Source organism: Mixophyes fleayi, chromosome 11, assembly GCF_038048845.1.
Source record: "Mixophyes fleayi isolate aMixFle1 chromosome 11, aMixFle1.hap1, whole genome shotgun sequence".
NCBI lineage: Eukaryota > Metazoa > Chordata > Amphibia > Anura > Limnodynastidae > Mixophyes > Mixophyes fleayi.
In genome coordinates this window covers 25,104,663-25,130,449 of record NC_134412.1, presented here as the reverse complement: position 1 = coordinate 25,130,449, position 25,787 = coordinate 25,104,663, and the positions used below count along the sequence as shown (strand labels likewise).

At 40.7% G+C, this 25,787-nt stretch overlaps 2 protein-coding genes across 3 annotated transcripts in view; one reads left to right on the top strand and one right to left on the bottom strand.

Annotated features, from left to right (window-relative positions):
- The window catches only part of LOC142107260 (nucleobindin-2-like), a 35,966-nt gene extending 15,993 nt beyond the window's left edge, over positions 1-19,973 (top strand). For both annotated transcript variants that reach the window (XM_075190569.1, XM_075190570.1), the window contains exons 6-13: positions 2,681-2,866; positions 3,051-3,141; positions 5,028-5,086; positions 7,325-7,417; positions 7,869-7,958; positions 10,775-10,945; positions 16,650-16,761; positions 19,012-19,973. In XM_075190569.1, the coding sequence (XP_075046670.1) occupies positions 2,681-2,866; positions 3,051-3,141; positions 5,028-5,086; positions 7,325-7,417; positions 7,869-7,958; positions 10,775-10,945; positions 16,650-16,761; positions 19,012-19,133 (924 nt within the window). In that variant the 3' untranslated portion in view covers positions 19,134-19,973. The remainder of the gene's footprint in view (positions 1-2,680; positions 2,867-3,050; positions 3,142-5,027; positions 5,087-7,324; positions 7,418-7,868; positions 7,959-10,774; positions 10,946-16,649; positions 16,762-19,011) is intronic.
- A 942-nt stretch (positions 19,974-20,915) lies between these two features.
- LOC142107259 (uncharacterized) lies at positions 20,916-25,431 on the bottom strand. Its single transcript, XM_075190568.1, has 3 exons — positions 25,165-25,431; positions 22,846-24,034; positions 20,916-22,001 (listed from the first exon to the last, which is right to left on the bottom strand). The coding sequence occupies exons 2-3, from the start codon at positions 24,019-24,021 to the stop codon at positions 21,792-21,794; spliced, it is 1,386 nt and encodes a 461-aa protein (XP_075046669.1). The 5' UTR covers positions 24,022-24,034; positions 25,165-25,431; the 3' UTR covers positions 20,916-21,791.
- Positions 25,432-25,787: the final 356 nt, after the last annotated feature.

The window sequence follows — 25,787 nt, the reverse complement described above, 5'->3', positions numbered from 1 at the left end:
GCTATTCTTTTGGCCCTCCGGGGGGCCCAGTCCCTCCTGCAGGCCACCCTGTCAGAGTTCAGTCCGACAATGCCACGGCCGTGGCATATGTCAACAGGCAGGGAGGAACCAGGAGTGCGCAGCTCAAATTCTGGTTTGGGCAGAACAATATGTTCCAGCAATATCGGCAGTATACATTCCAGGAATAAGAAATTGGGAGGCAGACTACCCAAGTCTGCCAGTAATTCTAATAGCTCCCTCATGGCTGCGCCGAGTCTGGTATGCGGACATAATCTCTATGGCAGAAGGACAGGGTTTCCGTCTTCCGTCTCGAGACGACCTTCTTCTGCATGGTCCCTTCCGTCACCAGAATTTACCTCGGCTCAGTTTAACGGCATGGCTGTTGAAGCCAGCCTCTGGAGGGCTAGAGGTTTTTCCTCCAGCGTAGTGAACACTGATGCGAGCCAGAAAGCCAGTTTCAGCTCGCATCTATCACCGGATTTGGAGAGCCTACATCAGATGGTGCGAAAATAGGACATGTCACTCGTCCTCATTTTGTCTCCCTCGCTTATTGACTTTCCTTCAGGATGGCCTGGAAGCAGGGCTTCGGTTAGGTTCCCTAAAAGTCCAGGTATCGGCACTTTCAATATTTTTTCACCTGAAATTAGCGGATTTACCAGATACTAGGACTTTCCTCCAGGGAGTCTTGCATATTCAGCCTCCCTATGTTCCGCCTACAGCACCATGGGATCTCAACCTGGTACTGGATATGCTTAAAGGGCCTCCTTTTGAGCCATTACTTGTGGCAGATTTGAAGTGGTTGACCTGGAAGGTCCTTTTTGTTTTGGCTATTGCATCTGCACATAGGGTTTCAGAATTAGGAGCTCTGTCTTGTCGGGAACCATATCTGGTTTTCCACGAGGACTGAGCGGTGTTAAGAACCCTCCCTTCCTTCGTTCCAAAAGTAGTTTCGGCTTTCCATCTTAACCAGGAAATTGTAGTTCCGGTCTTCTCGTCTACTTCCCATTCGGATCATCAGTCTATGGAAAAGTTAGATGTGGTTAGGGCTCTCCGCATTTATGTCAAAAGAACTTCTCAGATTAGACGTACTGATTCTCTGTTTGTCCTTTATGATGCTAATAAGAGAGGCTGGCCAGCCTCAAAACAGTCCATTGCAAGATGGATTACGTCAACCATCAGGCAAGCTTACATAAAGGCTAACCGTCCTGTGCCGGAGAGACTTACGGCCCATTCCACCAGATCGGTAGGGGCGTCGTGGGCAGCGAGAAATGAGGCTTCTGCAGACCAGCTTTGCAGGGCAGCCACCTGGGTCCTCTGTCCACACCTTTACAAAATTTTACCAGTTTAATGTATTTGCATCTGCGGATGCAAATTTCGCTCGTAGTGCTTTACGAGCGGGGTTTTCAGAGTAGTCCCACCTTTAGGGGGCTGCTTTAGAACGTCCCCATGGTAAGCAGTGTCCCCCAGACTGGATGAAAGAGAAAAGCGGATTTATGTAGTTATGTTAAATCCGTTTCTCTGATTCCGTCTGGGGGACACTGCGATCCCTCCCTTCTGCTTTTCTTCTGTGTGCTCTTGTTTGACTGGCCTTTTCTCCTTGGGCTTTTTAATTAACTGAACAAGAGGGGGCAGGGGGATTGTAGAGGGGAGGGGTCTGTCGGCAGTACTAAAAGTTAACTAGTTGGGTGCCAACTCGCAAAGCTCCCTCCACAACCCCATGGTAAGCAGTGTCCCCCAGACGGAATCAGAGAAACGGATTTAACGTAAGTAGATAAATCCTCTTTTCTAGGTACACTTACTCTCATGATTAAGTTAAAACGGGCAGGACAAAATGGAGTGCTCTAAAGTAGAACTAGGTTAAACTTTTTGCAGTGTTGTTTTACTTTGTACCTGGTGCACTTTCTGTTCGTTCCGCAAACTCTCATAGCTAGACACGGAGGAGTATACTGTGGGCCGTTCCAAGGTCAAGGAAGCGGGCAGACACCTTGAAATGTTCTTAGTGGTCAGATATGTGTATTAGTGGCACAGGTCCTCATTTTTATTATTTTTGTGGAATCCTAAATGAGCCTCAGTGAGTGTTCAGGTTATGCAGCCGCTAGTAGTCCTCTGATGTCCCTCCTGCTCCTCATCAACACTCCAAACAAAGTGCTACTACTCCGTCTATGGAAGGAGAGCAGTGCAGAGGAGGTGGGAGATTTAGTGCATACAGGAGGAGAAGGAGGCCTATGGAAATACATAAAGGACAATGGTAGCGCTTCAAATGGGCTATTAAGCTGCGGTCTGTAGCTGGTGCTATCACTGAATATACAGAAAGCCTTTATGTAGAAATGTTTATGTAAACATTTCTTTATACTTTTTAGATAAATCACATGGTAAATATTTATACACGGAATTAGTGTTCCTTTAAAAATAGCTGTTTTTATTTAGTGATAATATTTTAACATGTTTTGTAGAACATAATAAGTTCTATCCTCGTTTTGTTTAATATTTTATTTTGTTACACTAGAATATAATTTGTTTTATCCATTCTCCAATATGTATATTTAGGATGCCTATACATCTTTTATAAGTGGTTACATCATTTCTGTTGTGTCGTGCCCAGTTTGGTAGCTCCCACTGAGTTCAATGCAGTTTCGCAGTTGGCCAGGTGTTAAAGAATCTCCCTCCCAATGTTGCTTAGGCCACCAAAGATCTGGAGAATTACGATGCTGCCCGTCACGAAGAGTTCAAACGCTACGAGATGATGAAGGAACATGAGAGGCGGGAATATCTGAAGTCTCTGGACGAGGACAAGCGGAAAATGGAGGAAGACCATTACGAAGAGATGAAGAAAAAGCACAAGGAGCACCCTAAAATTAACGTACCAGTAAGTGCTTTAACGTCTAGACTTGCACTCATGGATGATGAAGCCAAGCCACACAACGTTGGTGCCATCCGGTGTGTCAACCTTCAGCCCAATAGTTCTTGTTGAACCATATCTCCCATGATCCTCAGTTAGATGCTGGCATGAAAGTTGATCGTCATCAATGTCTTAATGTTTCCATCATTAGGGAAGCAAGGATCAACTGAAGGAAGTCTGGGAGGAGACCGATGGCCTGGATCCTAATGATTTCAACCCCAAAACTTTCTTCAACTTACACGGTAAATACAATATTGTAACATAATAAATATAACATATGTAGAGAGAGAGATGTAGAGAGAGAGAGAGAGAGATGTAGAGAGAGAGAGAGAGAGATGTAGAGAGAGAGAGAGAGAGATGTAGAGAGAGAGAGAGAGAGATGTAGAGAGAGAGAGAGAGAGATGTAGAGAGAGAGAGAGAGAGATGTAGAGAGAGAGAGAGAGATGTAGAGAGAGAGATGGAGATGTAGAGAGAGAGATGTCTCTCTCTCTGTCTCTCTCTCTGTCTCTCTCTCTGTCTCTCTCTCGAGAGAGACATACATAGATATATATTATAATTTGGGGGGGGCATTCAATTCGACACAAAATGCCGCAATGGTTCTCCAGACTTGTCCCGAAGACACATTGTGGCAGAGTTTTTCTTTCTCAGATCTCTACTCATTTCCCCTCACATCTCATACGGATGAGAAGAGAGTGAGCAGAGATTCTGTACTGTATTGATGAGCAATGGCCACAGCCGGACATCGCAGTGATGTTCAGCGCCACATCGCCAGGAATTTAATTTCTTTGTTTAACCAACCTTGTCATAATCCATTTTCTAAACATAGATATGTCATTTTACTGTGTGACCATACTTTTTTCTTTTATGTACAGAGATACACCCTTGGTTCTTAAAAAAATAAAAATAAATATATATTCTGATGCTGATCTGTCTTTATACTAATGACTTGATGATCTATTTTACACTGAAGTTAAGCTTCAAAAACAAATGTGGTATCCAAGGTTGCCTATCTCTGCTTTTATATGGTCTCCTGGATAACTGCATACCTTTATACTAATCTGTAAAAACCTTATTTCATAATCAAAACTTATAACCAATCTGAACTCCAGACCTGGAACGGAACCAAATGAGGCATAATGCAGCTAAAGACTGCATACCCAAGACTGCCTTTTGGTTTATAGAAACATAGAATTTGATGGTAGATAAAAACAACTTGGCCCATCTAGTTTGCTCATTTTGTAAACTATGGTAACCTTAAACCCTATTTGACCTTTAGTTCTTTGTAAGGATATCCTTATGTCTATCCCAAGCATATTTAAATTGATTTACTGTATTAGCCTCAACCACCTCTGATGGGAGGTTATTCCACTTACCACCACCCTTTCTGTGAAGTGGTTTTTCCTCAAATTTCCTCTGAACCTACTTCTCCTTCAGTGTCAGTACATGTCCTCGTGTTCTAATACTTCTCTTCCTTTGAAGAATGTGTCCCTCCTGCACCTTGTTAAAATCCTTTATATATTTGAAAGTTTCTATCATGCCCCCCACCTCCCCCCCTCGTCTTTGCTGCAAACTATACATATTAAGATCTTTTAGTCTTCCCGGGTAAGTTTTGTGATGTAGGCCATGCACCATTTTAGTTGCCCTTCTTTGTACAGTCTCTAATGTATTTATATCCTTCTGGAGATATGGCCTCCACAACTGGAGTATTCTAGATGAGGCCGTACCAATGACCTATACAGTGACATTATTACTTCTTTCTTTCTGCTACTGATTCCTCTCCCTATGCAACCAAGCATCTGACTTGCCTTTCTCATTGCTTTGTTACATTGCTTACCTGCCTTTAAGTCACTTGAAATAGTGACTCCTAGATCCCTTTCCTACTCAGTAGTTTCCAATTATTAGACTGTAGCTTCATGATGAAAAGAATTCTCAAGAGGACAGTGGACCTCTTTTATGTGCATTGTTTGTATTGAGAAACAATTTTTGCAAAGCACTCAGAATGTACACCATGGGCCCCCTTTATAGATCGGAGTAAATCCAGATAGAATGGGCTATATAGTGCGTGTGTGATATTCCAAAAAAATAGCAAGGTGCAGCAGGTAATCTGTTATATACACTTATATTTCAGACACCAATGGAGATGGCATTCTGGATGAGCAAGAACTGGAGGCTCTGTTTACAAAGGAGGTAACTTGAACTGCATTCTAGCAGAAACTATTGTTGGAATGGATGCATGGAATTTGATATGTAATAAAGGTCTGCTAAACCACACCTATACGTTTCTCTGTACTCAGACTACTAGTAATAATGCACAGCACTACTTCTGAGAACATATGCCCAAATCGTCATTATGGTGGTACATACAGTTCAGTTAATATTCCCCCCCCCCTCCTAATGTGCACAAATAATCATACCATTAATTTCATGAGTCTTGTGTTACTCTAGTGTTACCGGCGAACAGACAGCACACTGTGTTAGTACTAGAACACTGTTCTTGCACCAGATCCACATAAAATGAGAAAAATACATTTTGAGATGGGGTGGATCTGATATCCAAATCTGTGTTAAGATTACCATAGCGAGACCCAGTGAATTCATTTGAGAGAACAGTTGTAACTCTAATAGATCACAAAAGATTACTATAATCTCCTCGTAAAATAGTAGAAAAAAGAGCAGTTACTTTGCTGCCCCTGTCTTGTGAGGCTTACAGTGAATAACACTACAAGGCAGTGTGATGGTTACATTGATTGCAGCACTAGAAATTGCGCAAGTTAGTGAGCAACATAACAGCTGAATAAAGCAGTCTGACGTGTCCTTAATATTGAAGTAAAGATAACATACTGAATTGGAGGAAGGCGACTTGTACAACTGCATCCGTTGATAGAATGTTCGGGACTTAACCCCATTATCTCATATCCTTTCTAATCAACGTTACTGATTTAAACTAACAGTAAAACATTTGTGTATTGAGGAATCCATAGAGAATATTGAGGATTGATCTCTACATTATTCTTTTAATCAGTATAGTCATTTTGCAACTGTGAAGATTGTTTGTTATTTTGTTTTTTTTTATCACTTGTCTTATATATATATATATATATATATATATATATATATATATATATATATATATATATATATATATATATATATATATAATATATATGGGCAAAACATTTGCTTTTAACTGCAATACAAATAAGATAACCTTAATGTATGTTTCCCTGTTTGGTTGATATTTCACCAAATGAGGACTAGCAACACCCTGGTAGCGACAAAATGGGATTTTACACAAAGCAAGTTCCAGTCAATACCAGTTATACATATATTTGACTATTTATAGATTATTTACAAGCATACCACAAAAATAATGTTCATGGTGTTTGTCAATTGTGCTAGTTGGGAATGGCTGTAAGGAGGAATTTCTGACTTGTAAACATTTTGGGATTTTATCGTAAGTTGCTGTAAATATTCCAGGGTATGTTTGGGGGAAGTATTTTATTGATGCAGTCCATACTATCCCGGCATAGACCATAACAGGGACTCATTCAGATCCGGTTATGGTAGAATACACTAGTTCCCTAGCTGTTGAACCTTAATAGGACCCCGATGGCTCCCTGCTATATCTCAATCCACAGCATCATGTATTTATGAATGTTCGAAGATGTGTTCTCATATTGGATCAGCACCTATAGCACTGGTCAGGGAACAGGGGTAAATTACCCCAAATGGGGTAAAAATGAAATTCCTGGGGGTAATGCTGCCGATTTCACATGCTGTCAGTCGGATTGTAGACCCCTTTAAATGTGAAATTGCTGTTGTACCAGAAGAGCCTCAAGGGTTGGCAGAGGCACTTCTTGAGCTTCGATACAATAATGAAGCCCGTATTGCATTTGAAAACAAAGCAGATCTGTCATATTTTTGGATGTCAACAGCTGCAAAGGCATCAAAATTGCACATGAGGAGGCAGTCAAAAAGTTGCTGCCTTCTCCAACAACCTACCTTTGCGAACAAGGATTTTCCACTCTAACAAACATAAAAACAAAGCAGAGAAATCGATTGGACGCTGAAGACTGTATCCAAATTGCTCTGGCATCTAAATGCCCCAATATTGATGCTCTGGTATCAAAAATGAAGCAACATCATTTCTCCAAATCCTGAAGTTTTGAAGTTGAAGCTTTCAAAGAAATTTTGAATAGATTCAATAAAATTTTGAATTCCAATAATTAATAATATATTATTTCCTTCCTTTCAAATCAAGGGGGTAACGTTGGCGTATCTAAATATATTTTGGGGTAAAAGGTAAAAAAGTTCCCTGACGCCTGACCTATAGGGTGTATTATAGTGATGGAAAGAACAGCGTACATTGTCTCAGTCTCCAGTCTGACTTCAGACCTGATAACATTCTCTGTGTTCTGTATTTAGCTGGAGAAAGTTTATGACCCAAAGAATGAAGAGGATGACATGGTGGAGATGGAGGAGGAGCGGCTGCGAATGCGGGAGCACGTCATGAAAAACGTATGGAGTTTTTCTTTATTATTGTAATGAGTCGAGCATGATAAACATACATTGCGAATAACTTGCTTCCCGGCTCCTGAGCAATTTAAATTGCAGTAGGATTGAATGAGTGCTTGTTAGTACAATGCATGGTTCATATCTAAATTACATTTTGGGAAAGATTTCCATAAAATCTGGCGTTCCCTTGTTTCTGTCTTCAGGTTGACTTTTCCTGTTTTCAGGCTATGAGCACCTCCCTAAATGTTTGATTGGTACTACCTGTCATTTTTTTTTAGCCAAAATTATAAGAAATAATCTCATTTCACAAAGGATTGGTTTATTTATGCCCTGATTGAGTGCTGGGATATTTATTTCCTTGTATACTATTGTTCAATACAGTTTAACGAATGAATTGTAAGTTAAGAATAGCAGTATGTGGGTGCTATTGTTAACTGGAGTTTTTGCTGTTTAGGTGGATACGAATCACGATCGTTTGGTGACACTGGAGGAGTTCCTGAAATCCACAGAAAGGAAGGAGTATAATGAGGCTGGTGGTTGGGAGGTGAGGAATTTTATTAAAAAAAACAAAACAAAACAAAAAAGAAAAACCCTTTAAAACACCATAGCACTGCACGACAATCTATCTGGTGGCTAAAGTGTTAAAGGGACAGTGTGGCTTAAAAATGTCAGGATGATTTACTAAAGCTGGCCACACACTTCTTGATCCTATAACTTGGCTTGAGCAGAAAGCATTAATCTGTTTCAAGTTCTGGTCAGTCCGGCACCCGGACTGCATAATCGGATGGCATAGGTCCTGTCGGTGCACTTGGCAGATAGCCACATGCAGGCTGAGAGTGGTAATCTGATAAGCGGATTTTTTTTTTTTCTTTTCAAACAAATGAAATTATTAAAATTTTGGGGGTGACAACAAAATACATAATTGTTAGAGGACGGAAGACATCAGGGGGAGGTACATTGAATCACATCAAACATGTACTTCAGACAATAGCAAAAATTAATTACATCAAAAGCTGAAGGTGCTGTGTTATTTTTACAGAGATGAGGAAACCTGTGATGGGGCTAGATGCTCAGAATAATAGGAACTCCAATCAAAGCATTTAATCAGTGGGGAAGAAGCTGACGAGGAATATGGGGGGCCTAGAGTCTCCATAACATAGCTCCTATAGATTTTGGCTGTAACAATTGAGAGGCGGGGGAGGGGAGACTTCCAGGATTGTGCTGTAGCAATAAGGATGTGGCCAGTTACATATTTCTTATAGTTTTGGAGTGGAGGAGGGTGTAAGTGCAGCAGAGAGATTTCTGCCGATGGGGCTAACGTTACTGAACTCGCCGCATTAATCAGATTGAAAACTTCTGTCCAGAGACCTTGCAGCTTCGGGCATGACCGGAAGGTGTGTATCAGGCTTCCCACCTCACCACAGTTCCTCCAACAAAACTTTGACACATTGGGCATAAATCTATGAAGTTTCTCATGAGTCAAGTAGATTCTCTGTAAGATCTTAAGAAGCAGTTCGGAGTGATTGATGCATTTTGACATCTTGAACACATTTATAAATATACTTTTCCAGTCGTTATCAGTTATAGACATTTGTAGGTCTACTTCCCATAAAAACTGAACCAGCATTTTGCTATCCTCACTGGAAGAGAGGAGGAGTAGGCACAAGGAAGAGATGCCACCAGTTCGGTTGGACGAGGATAGCCTCCTAGTTATGTAGGGGAAGGGGGAGCAGGGACAACATGGTGTCTTACTTGGGACTGAAACCAGTGTCTGGACCTGTAAGTACTTATAAAAAGCCCTTTAGGGAATATTAAAGTGGTCTCGTAAGTAAAGTAAAGGAAAGGAGAGAAGTGTCCTTCATAATGAGGCGTAGATTAACAATACCCAATTCTTGCCATGACGCCAAACTCAAGTTGGGAATTAATTTAGAAAGGCCCAACATTGACAGGTTAGATGAGGGGAGAACAAATTCACGGGACAACGTTACCAGTGTGTCGCATGCCTTAAGAGAATCGCGGATACTTGTCAGAGTAGAGGCCTCTAAAGATGTTGTTTTAGCTTCTAGCCACAAAAGGTCTGTCGAAGGTATCTGACAGGAAGAGTGTTTCTCGTTGAAGACCCAGGGCTTGGGTGTTGTGGGGGCCAACCAATCTCTGAGCTGGTCTAAGAAGCAGGCCAATTGATAGAACTCCAGGTTGGGAGAGGCCTTTTAGTTTAGATCTCGTCATTCTAACATTCGATACTCAAGGTCGTTTACCTCTCCAAATAGACTCCAAGGACACTTTGTAAAATGTTGCCAGTAGCTGGTGAAGGTAAACGTATGGAATAGACCTAAAGAGATATAGGGTTTTTGGAACAAGCATCATTTTTACAGCTGCTACCCTGCCCAACCACGAGACCTCATAATTAGTCCACGTTTTCGTCAGTGACATAAAGTGGGTCAAACGGAAAGAGTAGTTAGTTATCAGGGAGTCAGAGGGAAGTGGACAAATTTGTATACCAAAGCACTTCAGTGAAGAAGTTTGCCAATTGTGATTAAATTTTGTCTTAAGAATTTCCTGATGAGCAGTAGGGGTGGCGATAGCTAGAACTTCAGTTTTGGATACATTGAGTTTGTAAAGCGATGCCTCAGAATACTGTTAAAGAATTTGGTGGATGGCGGGTAGTGAGGCCTCGGGGTCGGACACAAACAGTAAGACATTAAACGCAAAAAGGCAGAGTTTATGGCACATATCCCCAATGACAGGACCTACTACCAAAGGACTTGATGAGCGGATTTTTAAACAAGCCACATAAAGATCTGATCGGTTCTCATATCATCCATTTAAAATCACATTTCCATTGCTGGAATGCACCCTTCCCATGTCATCACTACAGAGATTGACTGTTACTGTAGAAATCCCCATCCTTAAATGACTTGGGGAGGTGGGTCAGGGAGGATGTCATCAAAGGGTAATTGCCATGAGATTGAGCAGTACAAATTCACGTACTGTAGAATTCCCCAGCTTCATGTTGTGTATAATGTATCTGGTAAATATTAACAGGAATAGATACTATATTAGTTATGTTGTTGTTGAGGTCCACTTTCTTGAACATCCAGTTATTAATAGGATTAATGTAGACAGCAATAGACTGTGCCCTCTAGTAGTCACATTATTATGAAAAAAACAATTGGATGCTGGCTTTTGTTATAAGCGGTTATTAATCGCGGGGAAATTGTTTATTTAAAATTTAAAAAAAAGCTATGGTGAAATGGCTCGTGTATTTTCTAGTATACTGTTCCCTTAATATATCATTGGCTGACTGGAAGATATATAGTAAAGTAAGATCCATTGACCTAAATATTCTTTCTTGTTCAGACTGTGGATGAAGCCCAGATTTACACAGAAGAGGAGCTGCGTCGATTTGAGCTGGAGCTGGCTGCCCAGGAAAATGCCTTAAACAAGCGAGCAGAGGAGCTACGTAAGGAGCATGAAGATCTGCAGCAGAGACAGATAGAGCTGGATGCTCAGAAGAAGGAATATCAACAGGTAAGTGTAAGGCGGTCACACGTGTTAGGATCTAGACGGTCCACATGGGTGGGCAACGTTGGGCAGATACATATTTCAGCCATCAGCCAGAGCTCCTATATCTCTCCATTGTTGCCAAATCAGACGGAGGCAGCTGCTCAAGAGCTGGGTTACCATTAGGCAAAATGAGTATGATTGAGGGATGACAACGCACGCTGTCACATTGCAGTCGTTGATCAACTACATTTTCCCATAAGTCCCAGGGTCAGAGGTTGGCAACAAGTAACCATGTATGGACGCAAACCAATCGCATAAAAGCAAACAAAATCTGTCAGCACTGCAGCACGTACGGGCACCTGAAGATGCAGATCCCAAACCGTAAGCAGGGCCATCTTTTCCATTGGGCACGGGGCCCCACGGGCAAGGGGGCCCAATAGGCACGGCTCTTAATGAGAATAAATAATCCTGCAAAAGAAAAAAACCTGCAAAAAAACCCTTCAAGGGTCACTGAGCAAGTACATCTATATATCTCTATCTCTATATATCTGTATCTGTATACATCTATATATCTATATCTAGGGGCCCCGGTGCACTGCTTTGCCTGGGGGCCCATAATGTTGTTAAGATGGCCCTGACCGTAAGTTCTAGTTTAAGGCTACGTCAGACATAAGTTTGCTTGCATTTACTTAGGCAACAATTGAAGGTATATGTACACTACTTACATGGTATGAAAACTTTTAAATGTCTATTTATAAGTCATCATATTTACACATTGTGTAAGATTCATTTCCATTCTGGGTCTATATTTGGTCAAAGATCAGCGCTTTACAAATATTGTCACTATTAGGGTGCTAAGAACAAAAGTACAACAATAAAGTGAACACTTCTGAAACAGAGTGATGGAGTTCAGTAGCTAATATAGAGCAGATATAACATCAGTCAAAATCGCTTGTCATCCTTTTGGCTAAGATCAAGTGAGTACCTGTCCGAGTAGGAATTCCTGCACTTGAAAGAGCCATGGGAGAGCTTGGTCTGGCCAAGAGGCCAGTAGCTTGAAAGCCTGGGATAGTACCCCTGGAGTAGTGACACAGGGGTGCCTGAACTCACCTGGGGAGTGGTGACCCTCACTTGATTCAGCACTTTCGCACGAACCCCACTTTCAGCTACACACTCTTCCTTGCCCCAGCCTTTTGGCTAGGTAGGAATAATTTTTAACATCTCGGCGGAAAGGCTGGGGCCATTTTGCATGGCACTAATTTATTTATTTATTTTTCTCACTGTTTGTCACTTCACTTTTTTTATATGATTTTTTTCACGGATTGGAGGAGGTGCTGGAGCCCTTATGGGTCCTGATCCCAAGAATCTAGGGGGGGGGGGGGGGGTGGTTTGGTCCTAGTGGCTCCCACCCCCCTGAACCATCTGAGGTCTCCTCTTTCAGGGGGAGGCATAAGTACCAAGGGGGAAGTTTCGGCGGAACCCTTGGTTAAAGGGACCCCCCTCCCTAGCCTTGCGGCCTTATGGATCCGCGGGTCGGGGATAGAGGGACCCTTTCTCTTTTGAGGAGAGTGTCTGAATGGCACCTTAGAGCACGTTTTTTAAGTTACTCACTTATTTTTTCGAGCACTAGGGTGAAAGCACGTTTTTCAGGCTTTCAATTAAAAGAAAAAAAAAAGAAAAAAATCAGTCAAAACAGTTGATAACTACATTCGCTGATCAGATTTTGGGGAGGGAAATGGTGAAACGGAAATTGAAAGTGAAGAACAAGTAGACCGTAGAGGATGATTGAGGGTGACAGCGTGGCCTGCCGCCATGGAGGAGGGATAGTGGGAAGGGAAGAAGCCAGGTAAACCAGACTTAGTAATGAGGGAATTAGACTGAGAAGGGTAGGTGTATATGGAAGTGTGAGGCCCAGGGTTACCACACCTTGTAGAAAGATTTAGAGGTGTTGCGAAGAGTACTAGTTATAAATTCTATTTTATATATGTGCCAGATTCTGTTGATGATTGTCTGTATGGTTGGAGCTTGAGGTTGCTTCCAGTCTGCAGCTATTTGGCAAGTGACCGCTGAGACGATATACCTAAACAGCTTCATCTGGTACTTGGTGGCTGCCAGAACTCCAAGCGAAAGGAGGAAGAACCTGAGGGAGAGGGGACATAGAAATCTCTTGTCTACTCTGTTGCACCTCTGAGATCCAACCAGAACGTTGCTAGTTTGGGACATTGCCACCCTATGTGAAGGAATAAGCAATCTGTCGAGTAGCCTCCAGCATCTGCTAGATGTGTCAGGAAAAATCTTGCTCAATTAGTTGGGGAACAAGTACCAGCAATACAGGAGTCTATACGTGTTCTCCTTTACCTTAACACAGTGCTAGAGGCTAGAGTTATTTCTTCCCCACCCTCGTCCAGAATCTTCCTCATATCACCTTATTCATGTGGGTCTCTCATAGAAGGCTCTGTGGATTTAAGTTCGGAGTACAAAAAATGTAAAGCCTTTAGTCATTGAATATCTGAGGGTCAGAGACTCAAAGAAAGTTAATGGTCTGACGCAAATTTGAGATTTGACAGAGGAGAGGAAATTCCTCAACTGTAAGAACTGCAATAAATATTTATTTGTTGTATTAAATTTAGTTTGTCATAGACTGGAATCGTGACTCTGGGAGCCAGGGCTAGCTTACATGTTGTTTTGTTTTCTCCATCCAAAGGGGTCTGTGTGCGGTAAATAATTGGGATGTGAAGTGCTGTCTTCATGGGGTTGGTCTGGGGGGAGACAGAGGAGTCTGCTGAAATACCCAAACCTTTCACTTCAATCAAACTTGTTGAGTTTGGGGTGTTCCATAATATAAACTGGGAGAGCTGCACTGTAAATAGTAATGGTTGAGGTTAGGGGGACACAGACCTCTCCCCTGTACTGACCTCTAGGGTTTGGAGCTCAACTCTTGCATTTTGTGAGGAGTATTTATGGAGGGACACGAATCAGAAGGGCTCAGAAGAGAGATGGAAATCTGGGGAAGACGTTCATCTTGACAACATTTGTACGTCCTATCCAGGAGATAAATTGATTATTCCAACCCTCAAGGACAGATTTGATCAAGGACAGCTGTTGGGAAGACTTAGGCTGAAGTAGCTGCCTGTACTGTTTAGTGATATGAAGTATTTAATTTTTCTTTGGGGCCATTTGAAGTGTAGTCTCTGGCCCAGATCTGCTCTGATTGAATACGATAGATAACGGTCAAGTATCTTCTTTTTTTGGGGAATAATTTTGGAGCCTGAAAGCCTTATGTTTCGATATGTTAATGGAGCAGGGTTATGGATGAAGTCGGCAGTCTTTAGAAGAAAGAGGTCTCTTATATAATGGGGGCACTCCACAATTAACCTGTAATTGTTAGCAATCAAAAACATGATTGCTTAAAAATATATAATATATATCATGCACATATGTTTATGACCGACAAAATATTAAAATTAATAGAAAGAAATGATATTAGATAGAAAAAGTGTTTAGAATGTGATTCAACAACAATGAGACCTCTTTGTTCTAGTGATATGTCAGATTATTCCTTTTATTCATTAATTGTGTAATTAATTAGAGTGGAAAACTAGATGACGGCAAAGTTCTTGTTCGCAGATTCCCAAATCTGGTTAAGTTCCAGTTTCTGTGAACAAACTAGGAGACCCGTTGCCAACAATGTGTGGGTTTAAACTCCAAATAGGCAAATGGTGAAAGAGCAATATTGCAACATATGGTCAACAACAGGTCTAGTCCTGGACCAAAAATGAGTTGCTTGCAAATCCTAGTTCCTGATGGAAAAGAAAATATACTTTCTTGGTGGAGAATCCCAGTCACTGGCTGGAGGTCTCTTTGAATTGTGACAGGAGCAAGGAAGGCATAGTGTCATTGGTTCTCACAGCAGCCAATAGCCTATCTTTAGTTTGGAAATAATGAAAGTAAACTATATCTCTTGGCCTCTGTTTGGTTGTCCTTTTTGGCACAGAGTGTTCTGTGCAGTTATTCATCAGGAGTTTGTCACCTGAGGGGTCTGGAAGTAGTTGTGTATAAAGGCCTTTGCCGGGTGGAGTTTACCCCAGATTCTTAGTTGTCATTGCAGCGTCCTGAGCTATCTTTCGAAGAGGATGACACCGTTCATCAGTCATCTTGAGGGGTAGAGCTAGAAGAACGAGATTGGTCAGGTATTTGTGAAGAGGCCGCAGATATTTTGGTGTATATTGTGGCTGTGCCGCCCATTGTAGATTTCTTGCTGTTAGCAGACAGTAACCCAGAAAAAAATGAGGATAAAAGGAAGTAATAGGTGGGGGAAAAGGGGAGACAGCTCACTTCTATTAGCTATGTATAGTAATGGTCTCCATTGGGCCTGGGTGCGACGGAGAGCTCATGTCTTGATAGGAAGTGCTCTAGGTATTTACCGGGTTATGTGAAAGGCAGAGAACTTTCTGTTGAAAGAGCCAGTATATGTATATATAGGTGCTATATGGAGCAAAATGCAAACCAGCGGGCACCTTCAATTACAGTGAAGGCTGTGAGTGTAGCAGTCGCCACTGGAGGGCACTAAAGCCTTAGAAATATGTATCTGGAATATTGCAATTGAAGATTTCAACAAAACATTGGAAAGTAGACATTAGTATGAAGCAGTCACCTGCAGTATGCACAGCCTAGAGATTGTTACGCTGCTGTTCATTGCGGAGAGTAATTAGATCAATACTCCAGGAGAGTGCGGTGTAGGCCTACAGTCATCATCATCATCTATTTATTTATATAGCGCCACTAATTCCGCAGCGCTGTACAGAGAACTCACTCACATCAGTCCCTGCCCCATTGGAGCTTACAATCTAAATCCCCTAACGTGTACACACACACACACACACACACACACACACACACACACACACACACACACACACACACACACACACACACACACACACACACACACACACACACACACACACACACACACACACACACACACACACAGTCTAGTCTAGACACTAAGGGCAATTTAATAGCAGCCAATTAACCTACTAGTATATTTTTGGAGTGTGGAAATGCACGCAAACACGGGGAGAACATACAAACTCCACATTTAGCTTATAGTGTAAAATTAGTCCTATCACTGATTTTGGTTCATAAGACTTAATGTGTTGAAAAAGTATAGAATAGACAATACATTGAGTTGATTTAATATAATACAAAATTGAAAGGCGCATAAAACACTCAGTATATGAATATACTACCAATTCTTTCTTTGTAGACACCGCAGGGTCAGAGAAGCTCTTTACTTGTCCTTCTGAAGCCTCGGGACCATCTAAGATTAATATATTCACTTTGAGTGTAAATTGGTGTTGGCAGCTTGCATTTTAAATTTGGTCTTAAGCTAAAACTCCTTCCACAGACTGTTTTACAGAAACCAATCATAGATATGGTAGAATAAAAGGTAGATAATCATGAAAACTGGTGCACAAATGACTGCAAAAATGGTGCTGTAACCTATAGCAACCAGATAGCCATTTTTTTTTTTTTTTTAGTGTTTAGAGATTGAAAGCAACAGTCTGCTTGCTACAGGTTGTAAGGTATTTATTTTGGGAGGGTGCAGAGGTTTGATCACTTACCCCATCTGTGTCTTGTACAGCTAATGAGCAATTACTGTGAGACTAGGGTTAGGGGCAGTTTATAATCTTACTACAAACTGTAAATTCTGTCTTAATTTCAGGCTGTTATTCAAATGGAACAGAAGAAGTCCCAGCAGGTTGGAGTTCCTGCTGCTGGCCCCAATGAGGAGCTGAAGTTTCAGGCTGAAGTACCCCAAGTTACAGCTGAAAAAGGTAATAATCTGCATATTAAATTGGAATCTGCCTTTTTTTTCTTTTTAATTCATAATCAACAATTGATAATAAGATTTACAAATATATATAACCTGCCTTATGATTGAAATGTAGCACTTATGAATGCTATTTAAACCTACTGTGTGCTTTCCAAAGCTGGACTCCGAGCAAAACGTATCAAATATATTTGCAAGGGCACAAGTTGTTTTTTTTAAAAAAAAAAAAAACCCCAATGCTCTCTTTTAGTGTAACTTCAAAGGTTACCAGCTCGTCACATATAGCTGAAAGTCTTTTTGTAACTGGAAATGAAAAGCATACAGGTTTAAGCAGTATACATAAGTGTCAAATTTCATCCTAAAGGCATTAGAAGATAGGTTTGACTTAATCTTCCTTTCCATTACCACACAAGGTGTTGTGTTATATCAACTTGCAGCTCACATATTAAACCTCTAGTTCACGACATATTAAGTACAAAGCAAACACGTTTGTTCCAGTCCAAATCATCTGTCAATGATTAACTGAAAAGTGCTATTTTATTTCCCTGAAAGCAGCCAGTACTTTATTATATGTGCTTAGACCTAAGATAATGGGACCATCAGTTATGATTGTCTATATTTTAATGTCATTGAGTGCATTTTCAAGTCTTTATCTGCAAATTGTGTGTTATACACAAATAGAAAAACCAGAAACACATATTCATTTGCCCACATAGAACAGCAGCACCCAAAAATGTATAAAGTAAATGCAACAAAAAGCACAAATAAGTTCTAAAGCTGGCAAGTTAAAACCTATGGAAAATGGTCAATTGTTAAGACTCTGCAGCCACAGTGGTAGCAGGACACTTAGACATTTACTCTATACCTCATCGCTTTTCTGGGGGCAAAGCCATGTATGCTATTAGAAATAATAACTATTAGAAAATACTCAGTTTATAGACATAAATACGTATAAAAGATGAGATAGCTAAATGTGACATTATAGTGTCATTTTTATTAAAACTACTATGGGATACGACCGTTAATTAAAATGTAGGATAGTAGTGGATATAGGGTAAAAATAGGACTGCAATATTGAGTCTGGGGGATTTTCACAATTGAAACAGATTGGCGGTTGCTTACTCTGGATCAATTTCAAATATAAGTGCAGGATCGCAGGAGATCCAACATAGGTTGAACTTGATGGACTGGTGTCTTTTTTTCAACCTCATCAACTATGTTACGATGTTAAAATATGTAATACCAGTGTACTAATTGAAACCTCTACATCCCTTTTGTCTCAGTGTCCCCCAAATGTATACAGAGAAAAAGATTTAACACGTATAAAAATCCTCTATTTTGCCAGCGCTCGTATTAGTATAGGTAGGAAGGAGGAATTAAAACCAGGTAGTGGTAGAAAGTAAAGAGATTTTTCCACCCATAGAATTCCATTCCCCCCTAATTAGCTCGGCGTTACTATAGTAGTTTTAACCCGGCTTTCTAAGCTGTGAGCAAAAAGCCAGCGTTGAAACTACCGTAATAACGGTAATTAAGTGCATCATTACCGTAATAATGCACAGGCCGCGTTACTTTTACCCGTAATGCAGCCAATTGAATTCCCCCTAGGGTTAGATCTGAAGGCCTGAAGTAGAGAGGTTGATAATTCCACAGTCAGAGTCTGAGAGACAATGGAATACCCGAATTTAACGCACAGGAAGATGTGCTGTTGGGCACTAGTCAATCTGATGTAGAACGATTTATGTAACACAAGTTTTATATCTCATGATTACTAAAACAAATTAGCAAACTTTTAGGGACCGCAGATCTGTCGTGGGCAAATTAAAATGTCTATTGACCATCACCCCAGCTTAAGACCACCTACACCCAATCACATCACCTACTCCAGACCTCCAAATACAGATGCATTCTACTGAAATCCAGCTGCTATGACATTCCCTCTGCATACACCCATCTTCTTTAACCCTTTGTGTACTTGGCACACCTTCAGTTCTACGCTCCTAAAATGTAAACAGAGCCACAAACCTCATAATGCAGAACGCGTACTTGTTATATATTTTAAAGTCGTACACACTGCCACACGTGCACCAATAACCAACTTCATGCTCGTACACTGTTGTAAAACCACAGCACAGGCTGTAGGAAGTGGACGGTTTCACACACAGACATTCCTACAATTCATTACAATACGGACTACAACAATACTGTGATTATTGCAATGATAGCATTTGACTTTAGAGTTCTCTGTTTTAAACAGCTAAACCAGAAGAACCCCATAAGGGATCAGATGTTCACCCAGGACCACCCGCAGCAGTACCAGAAGGACAGCAAGCACACGAACCAAACCAGGAGACGCACGTTCAGCAAAACCAACTATAGACCTAAAGGATGAGAACACAGCAGGGCAGCAAGTATTTGTGAACTCCCTACATGAACTTCTACACTCTGAAAATTTGAGACAACCCGGGGTACCAAAATCCATAGATGTGTAACCCATCTCTGACATCGGGAATCTGACTTGTTTTACAACAATAACCGTACGAAACTCCAATATGATGTAATGAAAACTGGGGGAAATTTAGGCCGTTTTTACCCACAGAAAAGCACCTTTTACTTTCATTACTCTATTTATTCAGTTCCTGCCAGGAAGTCTGCTGTCCATATGTATTAGAATAATTGAGGCTCTGCAAGTCAGGTCTGTAAAAATATATATAGCCTCTCTTCCAGCAAAGATAACATTAATTTATAGCTATAACTTGGCTCAGACAGATATAGCTATGAATTTGCCACGTTACTTTGAGCTATGTTTGTAGTCTTTTAAAACAGAACTATCATGTTCTATATTACATGCAGTATCAGTACTATGGCCATGTTTCCCAATGCTTTGTTCTATTCCTGGTGCACCCAGCATTAGGAAAAGGGTCAATGTACTGACGTTGTGAGTTCTGCTCAACACCCAGAGCAATGGATGACACCCCCAAAGCTAAACACCGCTCTGTTAGTACCTATAAGGAGTCAGGGGGAGATATATCCATTGAGAGTAGCAGAAATGAAACACAAATTAGGTGACCGCAGTAGATTTCCAGACACTGGGAACCACGCTGCTACGTTGTGCAGCTCAAGGACACAGTTTTGGTTAAAATACATGTAATGACACTTTTAATTCAAGAAATATTTTAAGGATTTTTTTTTCACTTAATAAACAAACAATTTTGAAAACGTCTGTACTATTTATTGTATGTAATATATGCTACTTACAGTAGGACTTTATTTTAGATTTGTAAGAGTATGGTGGTTCATCATTTTGCAATTGGAGACGAACAAAGCAGATATATTGCCATTGGCTGGGCACATCTATCAATACATCTGGTATTGTCCTACCATTAATGACCGTGATGTGTAAATGTAGCTTATAGGATATGTAGGGTGAGGCTTAATAAGTTATCACACAGAGGTTCAGTACATGTTGTGCTTCTAAAGATGCACTTTTTGTAATGTGTGTGTGTGTATGTGTGTCACGGGGGGGGTATGGACACCGTGACTTTGGTAGTGTATATTATACAGATTGATGGGAGGCAGAGATTAAAAAAAAGAAACCAAAAAACTGGGCGCACCCACGGTGTGGATAGCTTGCCATTCAGTTTGGTGGGAGTTTGTGATCAAGTGCATATTACACTTTTGTCCATTTGCATGGATGACTGATGATGGAAATGTATTAATTTTGTAAATAAACGCCATCCCCGCTTGTGCTACTGAACATTTGTCAGAGGTTGCGTACCAGAGTTCTTACGTTGGTCACACAACTTGAATGTTTGATCAAGAAACTTAGTGTAAAGTTCCCTTCAGTTTGAAAGCATTCAACGATGGATTGCAGACCTGACAGCTTGGGACTTCCTGCACCCTGGGGTACTTCTAGGCATTTGTTTTTAAAATCACATTTACATATTGTCTTTCTCCCCCTGCTCTTCTACATAGAATAGAAACAAAGGTCAATGATCTATCTTGTTCTCAGTGGATAAATTGTTTACCTTGATTTACATTCCATATTTCAACTGACTTACTCCATTCATATCTGTTTAAGGTCATCCTACCACTATTTCCTAGTGGGGGCTGTACCTGTCATCATTGTAAATTCTAATAATAAGTCACCAATAATACAAGTTTGAAAGGTTGTATTTTTATATAAAAGCAAACACGTTTGAAAACTCTCCAGTGTATAAAAGGTAAATATAACAAATAAATATTCATATACGAAAATAAAATATCACCTCAAAATTATGTTTAAAATAAGCATTTCCTCCATAACAATTTGGAAACTTATAGGGAATTTTTTGGGTACCACACCAGAGATTCTCCTTTGCACCTCTGGGGTGGGAAGTAGAATCTGCAGAGTGCCCCATGAGACTGATCAGGAGACGCGCCATTATACTGAATTGAATTGGCCACAAGAGGAGCCTCACAAATGAGCACTGCAAACAATTTCAGTCATTGTCTTAGTGTTTTGTAAATGCAGTTAGTCAATTCACCCTGTAAAACTTAAATTATAAAATAAAAGTTCAATGCACACTCCAATTTCATGTGTGTGAACGAGTAGGACATGAAAGGCTAACAGCAGCCACTCATGACATTGTCTACTGAAATTAACTATGGAAGGAATGTGACATTTGCAGCTAGGTGACAATCTTATGGTTCATTGTGTTGTCACAACAGCATAGTCATACTTCCTTATGGCACAGAAGTTTGGCTTATTAAAAACAACAAACAGGGTTGTGCTTGGCAATGCACCATTAATCTAGTGCATGTGATAAATACACTTATGAATTAACACTGAATTTAAACAGTCTGGACTGTGCAATTCTGGCTTAGCAGTGCAAAGTGGAAGTTAGTTCTGTGTAAGTTTGGAGTGTAAAATGTACCATCTAAGTAATTATCGCCTAAAGGACTCCGACACGGAACATTTGTAAATCGGTCCTGCATTTTTTTTTTTTGGAATGAGGCTTCACAAGTCCATTACAACAGTCCAGTCTATTAACAATTTCAGTTTTTCTTGCTTTGGGGTCCAGCCCAAATCCTCTCTCTGTGGCAAGGTTCTAGGCAGTAGCCAATAGCAGCCTCTGTATCCGCTATACGTCTCTGAAAGCGGCTGCGATCCCGAGCATATTCTTCCCAGGGTCCTTTGCGAGCCATTCTGTGAGCATAGTCCCAAACAACTATAGGGTGCACAGCGACCTTGGATGAGAAGCGCACCTGAAGGAATAAAAAATCTTGTTAAAATCTATACTGAGGTTCACTTTAAAGCTTACAAACCATTCTATAAACACTCCATAAGAAACAGTACTTAGTTGGTCTACTATGTAACTAGGAGATTCAAATGTTACTGGCTTTTAAATTTAGCATGAAAACTTATTACTAAGCAAATGTTCACCAATTGTATGGACCTTCTAGTACATCAAGCACTACCACAACTAGCATCCCTGAACCACTCCCCATATTCATGTGCTATACATAGAATCGGCTCAGTTATAATAACCCCAGTTCTTTGTATTACAAAGGACTTCCATGATGAGACCGTAGCCATGTGACTGGTGACTATGACAATCAGTATTCCCAGACTTCCTGAGGTTAGCGTGTACTCCCACAGATCACCTGATCATTTCAAAAGGTGGCATCAGGTCCCACAAGAGACCTTATGCAATTGCATGAAATTTTTTTTTATCTACTCTGTGCTGAGTAAGACCAGAAGAGTCACTGTATACAGTGTCAAAAGGAGAATCACCTGGGTGGGTATTATATGATGAATAGTTTAAGTATGACATAAAACCCATCATCAGGGAGTGAAGGATAATATAGCTATGTGGAACAGCAATAATAATTCTAGCAGATTTTAACCCGTTTAAGACACTTTCTTCAGCACCTATAGCCAAATTACACCAAAAATGGAATACTAGCATATCTCCATTGACTTAAAGCTAAACGATGAAGCCATTTGTATCTATCCCATGCTACATTTCATTTAAAAAAAACCCCAAACAAAACTACTGCTATTTGCACAGTATACATTGTATACTTTACTTCATTTTAGCCTACTTACTCTCTTTATATGTTTTTTTTCTTGTTCATCTGAATCTTGTGAAACTTCAAGCTCATCCTTCTTCGGGAAACACTTGTGAGAAGATTTAAAGCTTGAAAGAACTGGCTTCTTACAAGGTGACTTTGCCGTACATTTCTGCTCATCATCTACAGTCCCACACGCTACTTTGAGTGTAGCAGAACACTTGGCACGGTCTGGGCTACCGGAAACCTTACGCGTTTCGAGACTTTCAATGGACACCTCCTTCCCTTGCACACTCTGTTGCTTAGAACTTGCTATGGGCATGGCAAACGATAGGGGGTTGTATGGGTCATCACTTTGACAGAAAGATGCCCACAAGTCTTCATCCTCCTTATTGAAGTCTGTATTATTGTCTTCATCCCAATCATCCTCATCAGACCAATCGCTTTCCTCCTCATTGGATTTTGGAGCCCAGACCTCTTGCATACCACTGTCTACAGACATATCTTCAAGGGAAGTGTCTTTTTCCAACTGTTCATCACCACCCTCAACGTCAGATTCTTCGGATGGGAGCAAAGGCTCCCCATCCTCTGATGGTATGCAGAACATGGACAGAATGAATGGGTTTGTACAGGATGATAAAGGCATCTCGCTGCTTACCATCTTGTCCATGTTGCAGACGGTGGAAGCCAACTGTTCTACATCCATATACGACTCTTCCCGAAACTTTCTCATATTTAATATACTAGGCAGCTCTTCGTCTTCAGGAACAATCACTTTGACCGAAGCACTCTGATATTCACAGTCATTCTTTATAATGATGGTGTTCATTGTTTGTCTATGACACAGCAGCTTGTATCTTGACATGTTGTTAAAGTACACTCTGGTCATCTCTAATGCCAGTAAAATATTGATGACACGCCAGCACGTTCCCAGCACTGCCTGGAAAGCTCTACTCATCCAGCCACCAGAAACCATCTTCCAGTACCAAGCTCTTTTCTGCAGACGATTTCTGACCAAGGAGATAAGAGTCTGCATAATTCTGGCAGCCATTGTGAGGATGACCATGTCTGTGCCCAATTCACAGTGAGGAACTTGCGTTTCTGGATACTTTTTCATGTTGTCCAATTGGAAGGCAGTTCCCCTATGCCAATATGTGAGAGGAGATGTAAGGTTTCTCCAACTTGAGCCAAAGCTGAGGTAGTAAATAGCCATTCTGTATTTAATGCTGTTGAAAAAAAAAGTTACAATTTGTTAGATCTAAAGTCATACCGATATTTTAACATTTATTTTATTATAGGGATAAACTAGAATGTTTAGATTAAATTCCAAACTCCTTACAAACTAAATGGTCTGGGGGAAACCATTAAATACCAGTCAACTGCTAAACTTCTTAGAAGACAAACTATTAGAATACTGAGAAATGTGAGTGACATCACAAACAAACAGTGAGGTACACACCCATTTATGTAATGAGGGCTTAGTCTAATGTTCAGGTGTTCTACTTTCCACTAAACCCACAAATGTTTACTGTACAACAATCCACCTGACAGTCAACGCAGGAGCAGACTTGCTGTGATTTGTTTTTATGGTTATAAAAAGTAATTTGAGTCACAGGCTACATCATTGGAAAATAAGATGCAACACAATTCATTTAGCATCTCAAAATATGAACACAAATATAATCAACTAGGAAGGATTTGAAAAGCTCTAACCATATATTTTAATGTTGGTTTTAGCATTGTAACGTGCATGTAGTCCCCATAATCCATTTATCTCCTTTGTTCATGCATTAGTGAATGACTACTACTGGAACACTCCACTGATTGCCCATTGTGACCAATTCAGAAACCATGATTTTCCTTCCTTTATCAGCATAAAGGCCACATGATCTGTCAAATCCCACATACATGCTCTTCCACTCTCATTGGACTGAGTGACCAAACATCACATGATCTCCCACTGATGCAACTATTGTAGTTCAACTATGCAAATGGGAGTGACTCATGTACAATCACATAGGGTGTGCATAAGAGCCAGATCCTCACTGTCTGTAAAAATCCCAAACTAAATTCACTGAAAAAGCTGGATCCACACAAAAGAAAAAAAAAAAAAAAAAAAAAAAAAAAAAAAAAAAAAGCTGTGTGTTTATTTAGTGTGGATCCGGATTGTACCTTCTCCCAGCACATAGATTACAGTGAGAGGAGGAGTGGGTCTCTACATATAATATGCTATAATACAGAACCAGCCTGTTCTTCAGCGGCTGACGGGCATGCTGGTACTTGTAGTACCACAGGCTGCCCACATCTCACATCTGGAATAGATAGGGTAAATGGAGGCATTATAGGTGCTACATACCAGATAGCAGAGATCAGCCTGTGACAGCGGCGCTCCAGCAGAAGTTAGTGGTGGTCTCCTGAGCAGGGGGATCCTGAATATTCCGGTGCAACCCGAGGAAGGAAATCGCAGGACGCAATTCAAGTCTTCTGCCTGATCTCTTGCTCAGTACACAGCACATTGGAAGGTATCGCTGTGAATCCCTTGGAATAAAACTATCGCTATAAGCCATGCCTGGTCATCGGAGCGCTCGTTGTATCTGGTTTATCGTTGTGTTCAAAGGCGTAAAATAACTATGGCGGAGCGGGCAGCGTTTATATAGAAGCTCTGAAGACGTCGAGCACGTGAGTAGGATGGCCAATGAGAGAGAAGTGGGCGTAGTGCCCTTTCCCAGGAAAGTACATGAACGTTCCATTCGTAACTTACAAGGAGATGTTTAGAACACTGTTGCCATGGAGATGGAACGTCACTGGTTTAGATAAACACATACGTAGTGAGAGCAACTAGAGAGGCCGGGAAATAACTAACTGACAGGAAGAGAATCGTTAGGAAACTACGTAATCACTGTTTCAATAGTGGGCATTCCAAACACAGCTAAAGCTTAAGTGGTTTTATTATCAGTATGGGTTTGTAAAAATAATAAA

What these genes read in the sequence shown, in the direction of transcription:
- LOC142107259 (XM_075190568.1), bottom strand. Translation starts at nt 24,021, where the DNA reads ATGGCTATTTACTACCTCAGCTTTGGCTCAAGTTGGAGAAACCTTACA. An exon ending in AAAAAAAACATATAAAGAGA is followed by an intron (nt 22,002 to 22,845) that starts GTAAGTAGGCTA and finishes TTATTCCTTCAG; the next exon opens with GTGCGCTTCTCATCCAAGGT.